Source organism: Aquarana catesbeiana, linkage group LG10, assembly GCF_042186555.1.
Source record: "Aquarana catesbeiana isolate 2022-GZ linkage group LG10, ASM4218655v1, whole genome shotgun sequence".
NCBI lineage: Eukaryota > Metazoa > Chordata > Amphibia > Anura > Ranidae > Aquarana > Aquarana catesbeiana.
The window spans coordinates 245,547,742-245,565,542 of record NC_133333.1 but is presented as its reverse complement, the minus strand read 5'-3'; the positions used below and the strand labels follow the sequence as shown (position 1 = coordinate 245,565,542).

The following is a 17,801-nucleotide window of genomic DNA, read 5'->3' as shown; positions in this document are numbered from 1 at the left end:
TGGCACCCCAGATGTTTTGAAACTACATTTCCCATGATGCTCAACTACACTGAAGAGTGCATGAGAATCATGGGAAATGTAGTTCCAAAACACCTGGGGCGCCAAGGTTCGCCATCACTGGTATAGACCCGTCTGTCACAAAGGTAATACCCTGTTTCCCCGAAAATAAGACCTAGTGTGATTGTCAGTGATGGCTGCAATAAAAGCCCTACCCCCCAAATAAGCCCTACCCTGTTTCCCTGAAAATAAGCCCTACCCTGAAAATAAGACCTACAAAGACTTTAACTAGGGCTTATTTGGGGGGTAGGGCTTATATTGCAGCCATCACCGACAATCACACTAGATCTTATTTTCAGGGAAACAGGGTAGCAGCCTCAGCTTAGGTCATGGAGCATGACTAAGCCCCGTGGGTGGGGGGCGAAACGAGTCGGAGAGTTGCTTAGACCGAGTTAAGCTGAGGCTGCTATTACTTTCATGGTGGACAGGTCTATATCATGTGTGCTTACTTCCTTCTGTGTTGCATCTTAAATGGGTGGCCTTAATGTAATGCATGTTAGCGTGCAACATAAGGTGGGTTAACGCACCACAAAAACGCAAATGGCCACTAATGTATTTGTAAAATCTTCAGTCTTTAATACAAACTCTCAAAGGACAGCATGCTCACAATTATGTCCCTTTGCAGTATTTCCTGCTGGCATCCTTCAACCCCCATTCTTCAGCAAGCACCAACCTCAAACGTTGAATTTCGGTGGAATAGGCATGGTCATCGGCCACGAAATCACTCACGGATTTGATGATAACGGTAACCCAATGAGTGTTTTTCCTTTGTTGATGAAGAACCGATACAATCAAAAACCCTAAAACTGATTAAATGTAATTATTCAACACAGGCAGGAATTTTGACAAGGATGGAAACATGTTCGACTGGTGGAGTAACTATTCAGCGATGCACTTCAAGGAGCAGTCCCGTTGTATGGTCTACCAATACGGCAACTATACGTGGGATTTGGCCGGTGGACAAAACGCAAGTACCTTTTGTTCTTTTATTGCCTTGTAAATATAGAAGAGCATTCCAGACCACTGGCTCAAAGCAACATGTGGCTGTCAGTGACATTTAAAGTGATGTTAAACCTTCAGTATGTGTAAGCATTTGCAGCAGCTGATTCTAGAGTCGTTCTATGCATGAAGGTAAAAAAACCTTCTCTGTGCAGCCCCCCCACCCCCACCCCTCAGCCTCCCCTCATACTTACCTGAGTTCCATCTCGATCCAGCAATGTGCCCGAGAGCCCTGGCTCTCTAGGGACTCTCACTCTTAATAGGCTGAGGCAGCCAATGGCTCCCGCTGCTGTCAATCACAGCCAGTGAGCCAATGAGGAGATAGAAGTGGGCGGGGCTGAGCCACTGTGTGTTAATGGCTCAGAAACAAGCCTTGCTGGGTGCCCCCATAGAAAGCTGCTTGCTGGGTGGGGGGGGGGGCACTCGTCAGGAGGGAGTTGCCAGGAGCACTGGCGGGGGGGGGAGACCATAGAAGAGGAGGATCCGGGCTGCTCTGTGCAAAACCACTGCACAGAGCAGGTAAGTATGACATGTTTGTTATTGTTTTTAAATCTGCCTTTAATATCACTTTAATGGAGAGCAGTTTTACAGAGTTAGGGTACATGAAAATTACTTTTTTAAATAAATACGTTTGATGAAAAATAATGTTAAAAAATAAGCACAGTAAAACACCACTAAGTGGTCACAGTATCTCACAAAAGTAAGTACACCCCTCACATTTTTGTAAATATTTTCTTCTATCTTTTCATGTGACAACACTGAAGAAATGACACTTGTCTACAATGTAAAGTAGTGAGTGTACAGCTTGTATAACAGTGTAAATTTGCTGTCCCCTCAAAATAACTCAACACACAGCCATTAATGTCTAAACCACTGGCAACAAAAGTCAGTACACCCCTAAGTGAAAATGTCCAAATTGGGCACCCAGGGCACCCGGGTTGCTAGGCTATAATCCGGAGGCCTATCCTGGGAGCACCTGGCTGCTAGGCTGTATGAAGCCTATCCAGGTTTGAGAGAAGCAGCGCAGGGTTGGGTCTTCAGTTTGGTAGCCCAACCAAGTTGCAGAGGTTCCGCCAGGTGGGGAACCGAGTCGTTGCCACCGGTGAGGGAGAAACAGTTGCCATAAGGGATGACCACTCCTATCGCCAGGGGCAAGTGAGGATCAAGGCCAGAGGTAAAGGGGAAGGAGTTGCCACCAAGGGACAACCACTCCTGTTATCAGAGGCCAGTATATGGAAGTCTGAAGAAGTACCAGAGCAGCCTTTTCACCAGCCGGGGACGGTGAAGAAGTGGGAAAGCTTTAGCAGAGTGTCAAGCCAGGGACCCAGCGGGTTAGCTGGGGTGAAGCTTGAGGAGTATACAGAAGGTTAGCGGGGGTGAAGCTTGAGGAGTATACAGCAGGTTAGCGGGGGTGAAGCTTGAGGAGTATACAGCAGGTTAGCGGGGGTGAAGCTTGAGGAGTATACAGGGGGTTAGCTGTGGAAGAGCTCAGGAGATTCGGTGGCGTCTGGGATCTTGAAGTCTAGTGAGAGACTGGGACCTCAGTAAGTGAAGCTCTACAATAGGATACTGTGAGATGTAAGAGAAGATCTATAACGGGTTACTGTGAGTTACGTGTATGGATCTCTATTGACTGTTGAAAGTTCAGATGCCATAGGAAACCGCAGTTCTACAAATACAGTTGCTGCATCCAGCTTAAAGGCCCTCCACCTGTATAGCTGTCTGCCTATTATGTTTGCCTCAGAGTCTGCCAATTCCTATTGTATCTGCCTAAGGGTGTCCTGGCCCTAACCCTCTCTCCACCTGTTCTGTTTAAGAGACAATAAATCTCTTTTTCTTGCATTCAAAAAGTGTCTTGCGCCCATGACTCCAACTTGCAATACACCCGCCATACCTAATAACCCACACTACAAGGAAGGGTGTCAGCCCTCCCTGACTCAGAACAACTAGGCCCTTAGGGGTTGGGGACACCGCTACACATCATTTTGACCTAGGCAAGAAACCAGGAAACAACTGAAGAATTGTAAAAAAACAAGTTTAAAACAAGTAAATATAATATACAGTGGGACCTTGGTTTACGAGTAACGTGGTTAACGAGCATTTTGAAAGACGAGCAACTTTTTTTTTTAAATTCTGACTCGGTTTTCAAGTGTTGTCTCCCAAAATGAGCAGAATTCAAGCTAAAGGGCGGTGCAGTACCGCATTTGTCCAGAGGTGCGTGGGTGCTGGGGACACTCGGATTGGTTCGGAGCCGTTCAGAGCCATTCGGAAATATTCGGAAATACTTAGTTCCCGAGTGTTTCTGAGGCTTTCTGAGGTTTTCCGGGCTGTCCCCGAGTATTTCCGAGGCTCTCCGGCGCCCCCCCACCACCTCTGGCCATATGCGGTATTGCATGTAATAGATGTCAATTATCTTTGTTTCCATTGACTTCTATAGGGAAACTCGCTTTGATATGCGAGTGATTTGGATTACAAGCATTCTCCTGGAACTGATTATGCTCGTAATCCAAGGTTCCATTGTACCTTCCTATCTATTGACCAATGCAAGCAGCATAAGGATTAAAGGAAAATATTGAGAGAGTTTAGATCTGCTTTGCACATAGAATTGCTTGTAGTAGATACAATATATTGCACAATTGAAGATACCTCTGAATTAACACTCCTCACTATATAGACATCTTTTAAAATTTGCGCTTAGATGGATATAGAGCCAATAGATATAGTAGTCCACCTACATAGTACAACTTTAATGTAGCAGTTACTACCTAAAGTTCCTCTAGTACATAGAGTGGGGGGTGTGGCAATTTGACACGTTTCACATTCAGCTTGATGGAGTGGACAAAAGTAGCAGTAATATCTTGTACCTTACAACCAGATGTGCAGCAAATATCACAAGCCCATGGCTAAAAAACCCCCTTCTCTACTGGTGACCGCAAGGGGGAATATCAGGTATCTTGATCCTTAAGCGCAATATTTCCCAGTGGGTATAATTACAGTGTAGGCACCCTAGTGTTGGTCGTTATCTAGATCAGTGTTTCTCAACTCCAGTCCTCAAGGCGCCCCAACAGGTCATGTTTTCAGGATTTCCCTCAGATGAAACGGCTGTGGTAATTACTAAGGCAGTGAAACTGATAAAATCACCTGTGCAAAATAATGGGAAGCCTGAAAACATGACCTGTTGGGGCGCCTTGAGGACTGGAGTTGAGAAACACTAATCTAGATCAACTAGTGGTCCGTGGGTCACTGATGGTCCACGAGAAAATATTGGTTGTTCCCAGGGTTTCTGCCACAAGTCAACATTGTGGCGGATGTATACTGTCCAATGTTGTTTCCAGTGTTCTCAATGCACGCTGACAGTCAATACAATCAGCGCGTGTTGATACCCGATGCCTCCGCTGTAGCTCCGGCTCCTGGGAACTCAAGCACGTGGCTGGATAAGGAGGTGAAATCCAATGATGGGTCTATGTAAGGCAAAAGGGGGGGGGAGGCATAAGGGGACAGCGTTCCGGAGCATCGTGTGTATAAGGCAACAGAATGACTGTTTTAGTGAAGGATGGTGGGGGGGGGGGGGGGGCAGAGAGCTAAGGCATTGTGTGTATAAGGCATATAAAAATTCATGTTAGTGGTCCACGGGATTCAAAATCGTGAGTTTAGTGGTTCATGAGGTCCAAAAGGTTGACGACCACTGATCTAGATCCCTATGATGGTCCATCCCCAAGGCATATGCATAAAGGAGTAGAGAAGTATAGAAGGCCAGGGGGACAACAAGCATGGTCTTAAACCATAGAGATGATCCTGAGATCACCTGTGGTTCTCTTTCTCTTGTGTCACCCCCACCTCAGCATCAGTAAAATGTCTTCTGAGTCGCCTCAACGTCCCCTGCACCCCCTTTTTCTCTACAGTTCTCTTGCTGAAATTAGTGAAAAATTCCCAGAGTTGGTCAAAACAGGAAAGCAAAAAAAGGAAAATGGTGTCACCAACCATTTGGAAATGCCAAGGCTTGGTGCTGCCCCTTAATAACTGCTGCACTAGGCACTGACCCCCATGTGCAATTATGGTAAAAAATAGTTCGGGTTTAACTCCAACCAAAAATGTGGCAGCCCTACTGACATTGTGTTTTCAGATTCTCTTTAAAAATAGCTACACAGATCACTTTATGTCTGTTGAATTACATTCCTGCAGACAAAGATTTTGTCCAACGTTCCAAAAATACCCGTGTTTTATGGGGTGATGACAGGTCCACTTTAAAGCTTTTACCTCTAAGCCCTTGTCTCTGCATTTCCCAATAAGTCTGCTCATTTTATTGCACTGGCTCTATAAAGCATGAAATTAAAGTCAGTTTTTATATTACTGGCAGAATTATAAAAAAAAAAACATTTACACTTTCAGGTTAGCGGTATCATCACGCTGGGAGAAAATATTGCAGACAACGGAGGAGTTCGACAAGCTTACAAGGTAGGGCGAGATTTTTTTTTTTTTCCTCTGTTACTGCAGTTGGGAGACTGTCGGAGAATGGTGACATTGAGATGTCACAATAATTAATGTCTGTCATGGTATTTAAAGAGCGGACACACTTTTTAATGTGAGTTAGTTACAGTGCCAGCTTAGTGGAGCCCACTCATCCCTCTCTATTTCTATCCTTCTCTATACCCAACTTTATTTTATCTAATATCATTTTTAAAACAGACGAGTCTCTTTTTTTCCAAGCCCAACCGCTGAAAAATAACCCCCACACCATAATCCCCCCTCCACCAAATGATTTGGACCAGTGCACAAAGCAAAGTCCATAAAGACATGGATGAGCGAGTTTGGGGTGGAGGAACTTGAATGGCCTGCACAGAGTCCTGACCTCAACCCGATAGAACACCTTAAGGATGAATTAGAACGGAGACTGCGAGCCAGGCCTTCTCGTTCAACATCGGTGCCTGAACTCACAAATGCGCTTCTGGAAGAATGATCAAACATTCCCATAGACACACTCCTAAACCTTGTGGACGGCCTTCCCTAGAAGAGTTGAAGCTGTTATAGCTGCAAAGGGGGGGCCAACTCAGTATTGAACCCTACGGACTAATGCCCCGTACACACGGTTGGACATCGATCGGACATTCCGACAACAAAATCCTAGGATTTTTTCCGACGGATGTTGGCTCAAACTTTTCTTGCATACACACGGTCACACAAAGTTGTCGGAAAATCCGATCATTCTGAACGCGGTGACGTAAAACACGTACGTCGGGACTATAAACGGGGCAGTAGCCAACAGCTTTCATCTCTTTATTTATTCTGAGCATGCGTGGCACTTTGTGCGTCAGATTTGTGTACACACGATCGAAAATTCCGACAACGGATTTTGTTGTCGGAAAATTTTATATCCTGCTCTCAAACTTTGTGTGCCGGAAAATCCGATGGAAAATGTGTGATGGAGCCTACACACGGTCGGAATTTCCGACAACAAGGTCCTATCACACATTTTCCGTCGGAAAATCCGACAGAGTGTACGGGGCATAAGACTGGGATGTCCTTAAAGTTCATGTGCGTGTAAAGGCAGGCGTCCCAATACTTTTGGTAATATAGTGTCTCTAGCATGCTTGGTGATATCACATGATTAAAAAAAAAGTTGTTCCAGCCCCAGTGGCCACCTAAGGGACCCAATACTTACAAATCAGATAAGATAGATATGGCAAAATTTCCAAATGGTGATTGCCAGGGATGTCCAGCCCGGGATCTGTGGAAGTATGACCCCCGAGGAGCCAAGGTGACAAACAGAAGGCTGGATCAACGTGGGTAAAGTAAAAGTTCATACAACTCATGATATCACCCATGTCGTTGCTATAAAGAGAATTTTTGGAGTAGTGCAGTGAAAATTCACTATGCAAGAATTTCCAATTACATGCAAGAAAAATGTAAAAAAAAATAAATAAAAAAAAACAGGAATTTTCTTTGAACAATTTCCTTGCAAATTGCAAATTCAATTTCAGCCTATACTCCTTTAGTAAATTACCTCCAATCTGTGTATGACTAAGCAGTTTATGGGGGATGACAGGAGATCTCTGACCCATGACACTCAAGCTAAAGTCCCTCAGATAACAAAGGTAAAAGTAATGGGAATATAGAATTATTTTACTAAGTCTGCACAGGTAAAATAAAGTCTAAAACAAAACATTCAGATTGTTGCATAAGTCCAAATTTGACTGGTTCTTTTTAAGTCCATAGCCTGTGGTTATTTAGGGATTAAACTTTAAACAGCCATTCGTTTCGGTCTGAATACAAATTCGGACACATTTTTGGTTTTAACGAATTTCAGCAAAATTCTTTACTATTCGTTAGTATTTTAATCGGAGATTCGGATACATCCAAATCTCCGAATGAAATACTAACGAATAGTAAAGAATTTTGCAGAAATGTGTTAAAATTAGTTTGGTTTAGTCGTTTTCTAACGAATTCCAAATTTTTAGAAGGATTAGAAGTGATTGACCGATTCAAATTCTGTGTGAAGAATAGCTGGTTCTTCAGCAGCGGGCGGGAAGCCAGCCGCCGCGTCCTTAACAACTGATGACTCACCAGCTGTCAGTGGGTTTCCCCGCTGACAACTGAAATGTAAACAAAGCAAAGCGGGCAATACAAAAATGTTTAAAAAAAACAGCGTGGGGTCTCCCCCAGTCCATACCAGGCCCTTCAGGTCAGGTATGGATTTTAAGGGGAACCCCACGCCAAAATTTAAAACAAAAATGGCGTGGGGTCCCCCCAAGATCCATACCAGACCCTTATCCAAGCATGCAGCCGGGCAGGTCAGGAAAGGGGGGGGACAAGTGAGTGCTCTTGAACCATACCAGGCCACATGCCCTCAACATGGGGGGGGTGCTTTGGAGAGGGGCCCCCTTTCCCCCCCCAACCCAAAGCACCTTGTCCCAATGTTGATGGGGAAAAGGGCCTCTTCCCGACAACCCTGGGCTGTGGTTGTGGGGGTCTGTGAGCAGGGGGTTTATCAGAATCTGGAAGCCTCCTTTAACAAGGGGGCCCCAGATCCCGCCCCCCCCTTTTGAATGAGTATGGGGTATATTGTAAAAATAAATAAAAACAGTACACAGGTTTTTAACATTTCCTTTATTTAAAAAAAAACAATGTCCCTCGGAGTAGATCCATTGTCAATAACGATGCCCAATGCACCGCCGGACCCGAAAACAAAGCTCCACCTGCGAGGTAGCCTGACCGCTGAATGTCTCCTCTACCGTTTGACAGTTCTTAAATAGGTAAGGGGTGGGGCCACCTAGTGGCATCATCTGGTGGCCCACCCCCTTGTGACATCATTGACCGGTGCATGCTGGCCTTTTCGGGTACGGCAGTGGCGGCAGCGTCATGATTGACGATGGATCTACAATGGGGGACATTGTTATTTTATTTTTTTTATAAAGGACTTGTCAAAAACCGTCGACTGTTTTTCTTTATTTTTGACCCTTTTTTGGTGAATGAGTAGGGGTACAATGTACCCCCTACTCATTCACATGGGGGGGAGCTGGGATCTAGGGGTCCCCGTGTTAAAGGGGGCTTCCAGATTTTGATAAACCCCCTGCCCGCAGACCCCCACAACCACCACCCAGATTTGTCGGAATGAGGCCCTTGTCCCCATGGGGAGCCCCCCCCGCCCCAAAGCACCCACCCCCTCATGTTGACGGCATGTGGTCTGGTTTGGTTCAGGGCCCCACCTCTTTCCTGGCCTGCCAGGCTGCATGCTCAGATAACGGTCTGGTATGGGTTTTGGGGGGGGGAGGGACCGCACACCTTTTTTTTTTTTAAAGTGGAGTTCCCACTTTATGTCAAACAATAAAAATGAAAAATTCCTTTAACCAATTAAGAACCGAGCCTCTTTCTGAGATTTGGTATTTACAAGTTAAAAACTGTTTTTCTTGCTAGAAAATTACTTAGAACCCCCAAACATTATATTTTTTTTTCTAACACCCTAGAGAATAAAATGGCGGTAATTGCAATACTTTTTGTCACACTGTATTTGCGGAGCAGTCTTTCAAGCACACTTTTTTTTTGGAAAAAAATCACTTTTTTGAATAAAAAAATAAGACAACAGTAAGGTTAGCCCAATTTTTTTTTATATTGTGAAAGATAATGTTACGCTGAGTAAATTGATACCCAACATGTCATGCTTCAAAGTTGAGCCCGCTCGTGGAATGGCGACAAACTTTTACCCTTAAAAATCTCCATAGGCGACGGTTAAAATTTTTTACAGGTTGCATGTTTTGAGTTACAGAGGAGAGGTCTAGGGCTAGAATTATTGCTCTCAGTCTACCGATCGCGGCGATACCTCGCATGTGTGGTTTGAACACCATTTTCATATGCGGGATCTGCCCACATATGCATTCGCTTCTGCTCGCGAGCTCGGCGGGACGGGGCGCGTTTACATTTTTTTTTTCTTATTTATTTTACCTTTAATTTTTGATTTTTACACTGTTCTTTAAAAAAAAAAAATTCAGGTCACTTTTATTCCTATTACAAGGAATGTAAACATCCCTTGTAATAGAAAAAAATCATGACAGGACCTCTTAAATATGAGATCTGGGGTCAAAAAGACCTCAGATCTCATATTTACACTAAAATGCAATAAAAATAAATAAAGTAAATAAATGTCATTTAAAAAAAATGTAAAAAAATAAAAATGTCCCTTTAAGACCATTGGACCATTGGGCGGAAGTGACGTTTTGACGTTGCTTCCGCCCTGGGTGGGGGCCATCTTCCCCTCACTCGTCTCCATGTCAGGCTAGGGAGAGGATCCGATTGCCTCCGCCGCTACCAATGACTACGGTAAACGGCGGAGGGCACTGGAGTGCACCGGAGGGCACCGGAGAGCGGCGGGAGGGGGGCCTCACCTGCCGCCGATAAAAGTGATCTCGCGGCGAATCCGCCACAGAGACCACTTTTATCTTGAAGCGGACCGCCTGCTCTTGAAGAGGATACTGGGCTTATGGTAGCTAGCTGCTACCATAACAACGGTATTCCTCTTCAAAGTAGCGATGTAAAACGACGGCGGGCGGTCCGGAAGTGGTTAAATATAGTGCCTGGGGGGTCCCCTTTGTCTGCTTGTAAAGTGGCGCATCTGTACTATGTATAGAACCTGCTGCAGCAAAAATGTCATTTCTAAAGAAAAAAAAAAGAGTCAAATCACAGATTTAAAGACTCGCGGTTGCAATTGCCAACCCCTCTATTTATAAGAAATAACGAAAAATGGCGTGGGTCCCCCATCCCCTTTTTTTTCAGAAAGGGATTGTAAGTAAAAGCATTTTCAACCTATTGTTAAGGCACCTCTAGCCTCAGTTCACTCAAAAGTCTAATTATTCACCAAAAACCCTACTGCCTGACTATTAGCTCCTAGATGGTCCACCTCCTGCCATGATATCACAAGCCTCTAGGCCAATCGTCCCTGCACTAAGGGAGGCCATATTGTTGGTGGTTGACTTTCTGGACTGAGACAAGGGTTGTTCTCTTGGAGGGAATGCTGCAATTTATGTCAAGGCAACATCTGCCCCTTTACAATTAAAACACACTTTAAAATGAGATCCCGCATCTACATGTTTTAGAATATGCTGCATGTGTATATTATGTAACGCCATGAACAATTACTTTGCCCTCAAACCAGTGCTGGCCTTTGCTAGTGCACAGGTTTTACATCAATGGATCTCTGTTTCTTACTGCATTTCACAGCATTCTTTGTGATTTTTTTCCTACTTTATGTTTATTCCAGGCATATCTGAAATGGGTGGAGAGACACGGTAAAGAGCCGAAGTTACCAGGACTGGATTTGACACACAAGCAGCTTTTCTTTTTGAATTTTGCACAGGTAATTGTAATAAAATGCTTTCATAACTATTAAACCATGGATAATCCACGACACCTTCCAGCACTAAACATGTGCCAATGTGGAGGGTAATGTGGCCCCCTAGTGACTATCTATAAATCATCTTGCTTTGCATTCCCAATTTTTCATCTACATTCAGGGCCACATTGAGACATAGTTACCTACTGTAGTTCCCGGTTGGTCGGGATAAAAAAATACACTTGTCCACCAAGTGCAACCAAAAGACAAGTACATGAAAATTCATGAATCCTCAGAACCATAAACCCACGGTTGATGTAGAGCAGTGATCTCTAAATTATGGCCTGTGGGGCACTGCCTTTATCTGGCCCTTGGGGCACCGTTCTTCCCACTGATATGAGGCACTATTCTTCCTACTGACACTAATGATGGGGCATTAGTCCTTCCACTGACAGCAATGATGGGGAACTATTCCTTCCACTGACACCAATGATAGGACACTAGTCATTCCACTGACACCAATGATGGGGCACTATTCCTTCCACTGACACCAATGATAGGACACTATTCCTTCCATTGACACCAATGATGGGCCACTATTCCTTCCACTGACACCAATGATAGGACACTATTCCTTCCACTGACACCAATGATAGGACACTATTCATTCCACTGACACCAATGATGGGGCACTATTCCTTCCACTGACACCAATGATAGGACACTATTCCTTCCACTGACATCAATGATGGGGCACTATTCCTTCCACTGACACCAATGATGGGGCACTATTCCTTCCACTGACACCAATGATAGGACACTATTCCTTCCACTGACACCAATGATAGGACACTATTCATTCCACTGACACCAATGATGGGGCACTATTCCTTCCACTGACACCAATGATAGGACACTATTCCTTCCACTGACACCAATGATAGGACACTATTCATTCCACTGACACCAATGATGGGGCACTATTCCTTCCACTGACACCAATGATAGGACACTATTCATTCCACTGACACCAATGATGGGGCACTATTCCTTCCATTGACACCAATGATGGGCCACTATTCCTTCCACTGACACCAATGATAGGACACTATTCCTTCCACTGACACCAATGATAGGACACTATTCATTCCACTGACACCAATGATGGGGCACTATTCCTTCCACTGACACCAATGATAGGACACTATTCCTTCCACTGACACCAATGATAGGACACTATTCATTCCACTGACACCAATGATGGGGCACTATTCCTTCCACTGACACCAATGATAGGACACTATTCCTTCCACTGACATCAATGATGGGGCACTATTCCTTCCACTGACACCAATGATAGTACACTATTCCTTCCACTGACACCAATGATGGGGCACTATTCCTTCCACTGACACCAATGATAGGACACTATTCCTTCCACTGACACCAATGATGGGGCACTATTCCTTCCACTGACACCAATGATAGGACACTATTCCTTCCACTGACACCAATGATGGGGCACTATTCCTTCCACTGACACCAATGATAGTACACTATTCCTTCCACTGACACCAATAATAGGACACATAGGATAGAGATTTGGGGTTTTTAGGTAGATGACCACACACTAATGTGTGGAAAATCCAGATGCTTTATTGAAATAATGAAATGGTCAAAACATCATAGTATATACAGGACAGAGTAGTTAACGCGTTTCACACTGAAAGCACTTATAGCAAAAGGGTAAGAGCTTTTAGCGTGAAACACATTAACTACTCTGTCTGTCCTGTGTATACTATGACGCTTTGACCATTGGATTATGTCAATAAAGTGTCTTGATTTTCCATACATTAGTGTGTGGTTATCCACCGGTTATCCACTTGAAGTCATGTTTAATGTTGGCTCTGACAAAAACATTTTGGCCTCTTAGTTAAAACAGGCCAGGCAGAGGTATGAAGTTCAAATTTAAAGAAACAATCCACCCAGTCTAGATTTTTTTACTGTCCATTAATATATTTTGGTGACTCAATGCCAACTTATCACCACCCAGGTTTGCGAAAAACTCCAAAAAACAAGAGTGTCAGGAACCATAAACCAGGCGGAGACATAAAATGCAGTTAAAATTACACCTTTAATGAAATAGCAAAAATAACACAGTTCAGGAACATAGTCAAAAACAGTAGCCAGGGTTTGGATGCCAGAGAGGGTAACCAGATGAGCCGGGATCAGGAAGCCAGGAGTCAGCAAAGTGAGGAGCAAAATCAGGAACAGGTAACGGAAGGGAAGTCAGCCAGGCCAAGTCATACACAGGAACACACAGGAGGTGTTGACCACACAAGAATGAGAAGGGAATGAGCTAAGCTTCTTAAATAGCCAAAAGAGGCTGGCTGTAGGCTGGACTAATGAGGCAGGTAATTAGTAACCAGGTGAGTCACTGTGGAAACAGTTAACCGACAGCTGAGAAGCCTCTGTGCACTAAAAAAAAAAGCAGCTAGAAAATAGCAGGAGCTCAGCCCTGACAAAGAGTAAGAGCTCTAACACCTCTGGTAGAAAAAGCTAGTAACTCAAAGTCCACTCAAAGTTTAAAAAAAGAACAACAGAGGGTGCCAGACTAAGTGCAGTAGTATGAGCAGAGTTCTTAATAAAAGACAATTGACAACTCACTTTAAGATGTGAAAACAAAGCATGTCATTATGATATAGATCACTGCTCTCCGTAGGTGCGTCAGGTGGATGATCAGTATGCTGCTGTGGGCCTCTCTGCTTCCTGTTCCGCCCACGGTGACGTCACTTCCGGTCCAGTGCCCCTGTGTGTTCCAGCCTGGTTCTCAGCATTACCTGGCTCATCCAACAGTGGCATCTGATTCTGCCGGTGGCCACAGCAGCATCCTGACCGTCTACCTTGCCAAGCCCACGGAGAGCAGTGATCTGTATCATGGAGACATGCTTTGTTTTCACATCTAAAAGTGAGTTGCCAACTGTCTTTTAATAAAAACTGTGCTCATACTACTGCACTTAGACTGGTGCCCTCTGCTGTTCTTTTTTTTTAATCTTCTCAGGGGTGCTTCACTCTTATAAGGAAAAGCCGCTGGTGTTGTGTGGAGGTGGATACAGTCTTTATTGACTCATTTACATGGGCTCATTTACGTGGACTTTTTGGGGTTAACAAGGAATCCACAGATTTAACTACAGCTTGTTTTTTCCTTGTTTTTCCTTGTTCACCTTTTTTTTTGTGAGTGGGAAACTCCTGTCTTGTACCATTTGCTTGTCTTTGGTGCCTATCAAACTTTATTAACCTATCAACAACACATGCAGACTGTTATCACTGAAGTGAATGTGGACAGGGATGGGCTGTAAAGATATGGCAGGACATCAGCAGCTTTGAGACGTAACAAATGTAGCGCACCCCGTGTAGGAACCGCTGGTGAAGAGGGATCCCCCACCCTACACAGCCAGGCACACCAAATTTCCACAGTTTCCCAGAGTCAGAAAACAGTCCAGTTCTTTGTTTTTGTATTTTATTGAGGGGATAAAATTTGGATGGGGAGTAGGGATATTATAGGATGCTCACTTGACTTTGGAAAAACTTCAGGGGCAGCTCCTAGTATATACAGTCCTATATGCAGCTCCTTTCCTTCCTCCAGCACTTCACTTGCTTGCAGAATCACCAGTGGTGTCACTATGTACAAATCTTTAGCACTGGCCCATTACAGGCAGGGCCTCTGGGCCCCTACACATGTAGGATGTAGAGGAACACCACTAACACATTTATTGCACTTTCTCCTGTGGTCACTGGTCCCAGCACCACCTCTTCAGGCTGTCAGGGTGCACATGCCAGCAGACAAGTTCGCCCCTCTAGAAGTACTCTAAAGCGCAAAAGAACACTTATTCCCTTTGCTTGTAGGAAACGGGCATTGGCGCATAGAAGTGCACATGCGCAAACTGCCGTGCAAGCAGAAGCTGTCGAGCATCCCCATGCGCGCCAACGTTTGCGCACACCTGTGATTGACGCTGGCACCAAAATAGTCTATTTAAACCCTGCAAATGCCTGGCTTCAGTGCTGCTTCATCTTCAGCTCCTGTGTACCCTGTTACCTGTCAAACCTGTGTCCTGATCTCTGTGTTAACCCGGCTTGTCTTGACCATCCCTTGAACTCCACCTACATTGACCTCGGCTTGTCCTGTGACCCTTCTTCTGCCTTCTCCCTTGGCTCCTGTTTGCACTCATCTGGTTCCAGACCTGGCTTGCTTCCTGACTACGTTCCTGCCTGCACCCTGCATCTGACTGTCTTGCCGTGTATGACCCAGCCTGCCTGACCTTGCTATCTGTTGCTGTCACCTGCACCAGCTGCCTACCTGCCAAGACCTTCCAGTATCTTCTCCAGCCATCCAGGACATCCGCCCTGCTGCCTGCGAGATTCCTTGGCACTCGTGCGACTCTGCACTCCGGCGCCTTTTGTTCACATTATCAGAGGCCCCGAGTCAGAGGTGTAAGGGAGGCCTTCCTCGTCCAATCAGGCTCTACTACCAGGTACGTGATAAGGCCCTGCCAGCTCTCCTGGCTGCAGCAGCCTATTTCACTAGCCCTCCTGGCTACTTCACCACAGTCCTCCTGACTGACGCTCCCCAGTTCTCCAGACCGACAGTCACCAGCCATCCAGACTGACACTATGGAGATCTCCTGGGTGTGCTGACTTTCTCTCCTGCTGTCCTCACACCTGCTCCCGTGCATCCAGGAAGGATTTCCTCCGTGTGTTGTAGAGGGTCCCTCCAACACCCGAGCCCCAGGCCTGAGGTCACCCCCCCCAGACTAGGGGGCACCCTCAAGGGCCACCGACAGCCTCCACAGCACTCCATCTCCATCTTCCACCCGACTGCCCCTGCTGGCCTGACCCAAGAGTATTTAAGAGGTTCCTATCCCCTGCCAGCCCACTTGCTGGGCATTGGCTGGGGCCCTCCTCAATACTTCAAGCATCTCCTCCTCCACCCTCTACTTCTGGAAGCTTCTCCAAGGTTTCAGAGAGCAGGGGGAGTTACCAGAGGTGCTGCTTGATGAGTCATTCAGCCTCCCTGAGTCACTCAGCCCTGACCCAGATTCAACCCAGTCTTGGCTGCTAGCCAAGCCAAATTTACCTACACTAAAACCTACTCTAACAACCCTAGCACATTAGAGGGTGTTACACAAAGTATGAAAAAAGGTGAAAAAAAAAACCACCCCTTCCCTCCTCTATGCCCAAATTCTACAAGATACACAACATTTTGTGCTACCTCCTTGACATCATGACATTCAGTAAGGATTTGCCTCTACTTCAACTCCAACCCGCCATTGCCTCCAAACCCTACATTAATCTTTCCCAATGCTCTTTATACGTAAAACTCCTTATGTTTTTCCTATCAAAAGCACAATTTTAATATGCCTGCTGGAAAACCACCCTTTATAGTGAGGGAGCTGGCTTACCCAGAAGCCCCCTTATTGGCCCTTCTAAGCCAGATGGCCAAAGTTCAAAAGCCAGGCAGTACATTATGGTTACTGTGACAAATCCCCACATTATATAGTGAGCCATGAACACTCAGGATTTGGCGTAAACCTGAACCTAATCACTATTCACGAGTAATCTAACAGAGTTTGCTGGAATTGGGTTTCACTGCTAGATACTTTATTTCCCATTCCTGTTTCTAGAACCAAAACCGCTATATAAAACTTGTATCTGTAAAATATATTTGATTGCCTTGTTGGTTTTTATACACCATAGAATTTTCAGTTAATCGTTTGACACAGCTTAAAGTGGTGCTGATTAGCTTTGAACCTGGTACAACTGGGAAAGAAACTCAGATTTGGAACATCCCAGGCTGTCAAAGATTGCACACAATTCGTAATTGCTAACAATTTACAGAATAAAGCAACAACATCACATTTATTCATTTTTGACATCTGTGTTCTGAGGGTAAAGGCTTTGAGAGCTTAAAGCATCAAGCCTAATATTGGCTGTGTTTTGCATGACTATTTTCAGTTTTTGCATGTGTAAAATCAAGAAGAGATAATGTAGGTTTAAAAACTATTCCAAGGGTCAATGTGTCATTGTATCCCGACCTTCAGGGTGACACTTTCTTAGGACCCCCCTTGTCAGAAGGCCATAAGCCTAAGAACACAGGTGTAATTGTGATGTTTTTCTTGGACCTCCAGTGTCAGTGTGCCATTGCTCCTGACATGGGAAAGGTGAGGATTTGCAGAATGGCGCTAGGGGACAAATGCCCCCTGGGGCCATTCTTCTTTCAGCAAATGAGAGCTGTCACTGAATAAAATAGATACTTCCAATTCTGTCCATGCAAAAGTTCATTGAATAGTCCCTGAAGAGCATCTAGATAGCTGTGTAAGACAAGCCATAGATGATTCAATTCTCTTTCCTGCAATCCCAAGTTGCAGGAAAGAAAATCGTGTGATTCCCCCATTAACACAGTCAGTGTTGTTAGGGGAATCCCTCCAGCCTAGTTACTTTGTTCTCCTGGCGGGGGAGCCGTCCCTGCCGGGAGAACACAGTGATTATTTCTAGCGGCTATAGCCACTGGCAATAATCACATGCCAAAACTCTGACCTGGTGGTTGTACCCAAGTCAAACAATTGCTCAAGTTGCTTACAATCAGCCTGCCCATAGATGGTTAAGTTGCTTACAATCAGCCTGCCCATAGATGGTTTGAATCTTGGCCTGTCTCTGCTGAACCGGCCAAAATTCGAACCATCTATGGCCAGCTCTGTTATATATCACCCCTAGTTCATCTTATAAGGAAGATACCTAATATTTCTGCCTATCATGCATTCTCTTACCTTATTTTATGGTACTGCAAAGTCCAGGTACTTTCTAAGTACAGAAAATGCAAAAGCAGCCTACCATGACTCTATTCTGGGGCCCCAAATATCAGTGTGTC

General features: G+C 45.0%; 1 protein-coding gene across 2 annotated transcripts in view; it reads left to right on the top strand.

The window, feature by feature from the left end:
• Nucleotides 1-17,801, top strand: part of MMEL1 (membrane metalloendopeptidase like 1) — a 307,801-nt gene that overhangs the window by 285,387 nt on the left and 4,613 nt on the right. For both annotated transcript variants that reach the window (XM_073603585.1, XM_073603583.1), the window contains exons 18-21: nucleotides 683-802; nucleotides 891-1,024; nucleotides 5,446-5,511; nucleotides 10,805-10,900. In XM_073603585.1, coding sequence (XP_073459686.1) covers nucleotides 683-802; nucleotides 891-1,024; nucleotides 5,446-5,511; nucleotides 10,805-10,900 — 416 coding nt within the window. The remainder of the gene's footprint in view (nucleotides 1-682; nucleotides 803-890; nucleotides 1,025-5,445; nucleotides 5,512-10,804; nucleotides 10,901-17,801) is intronic.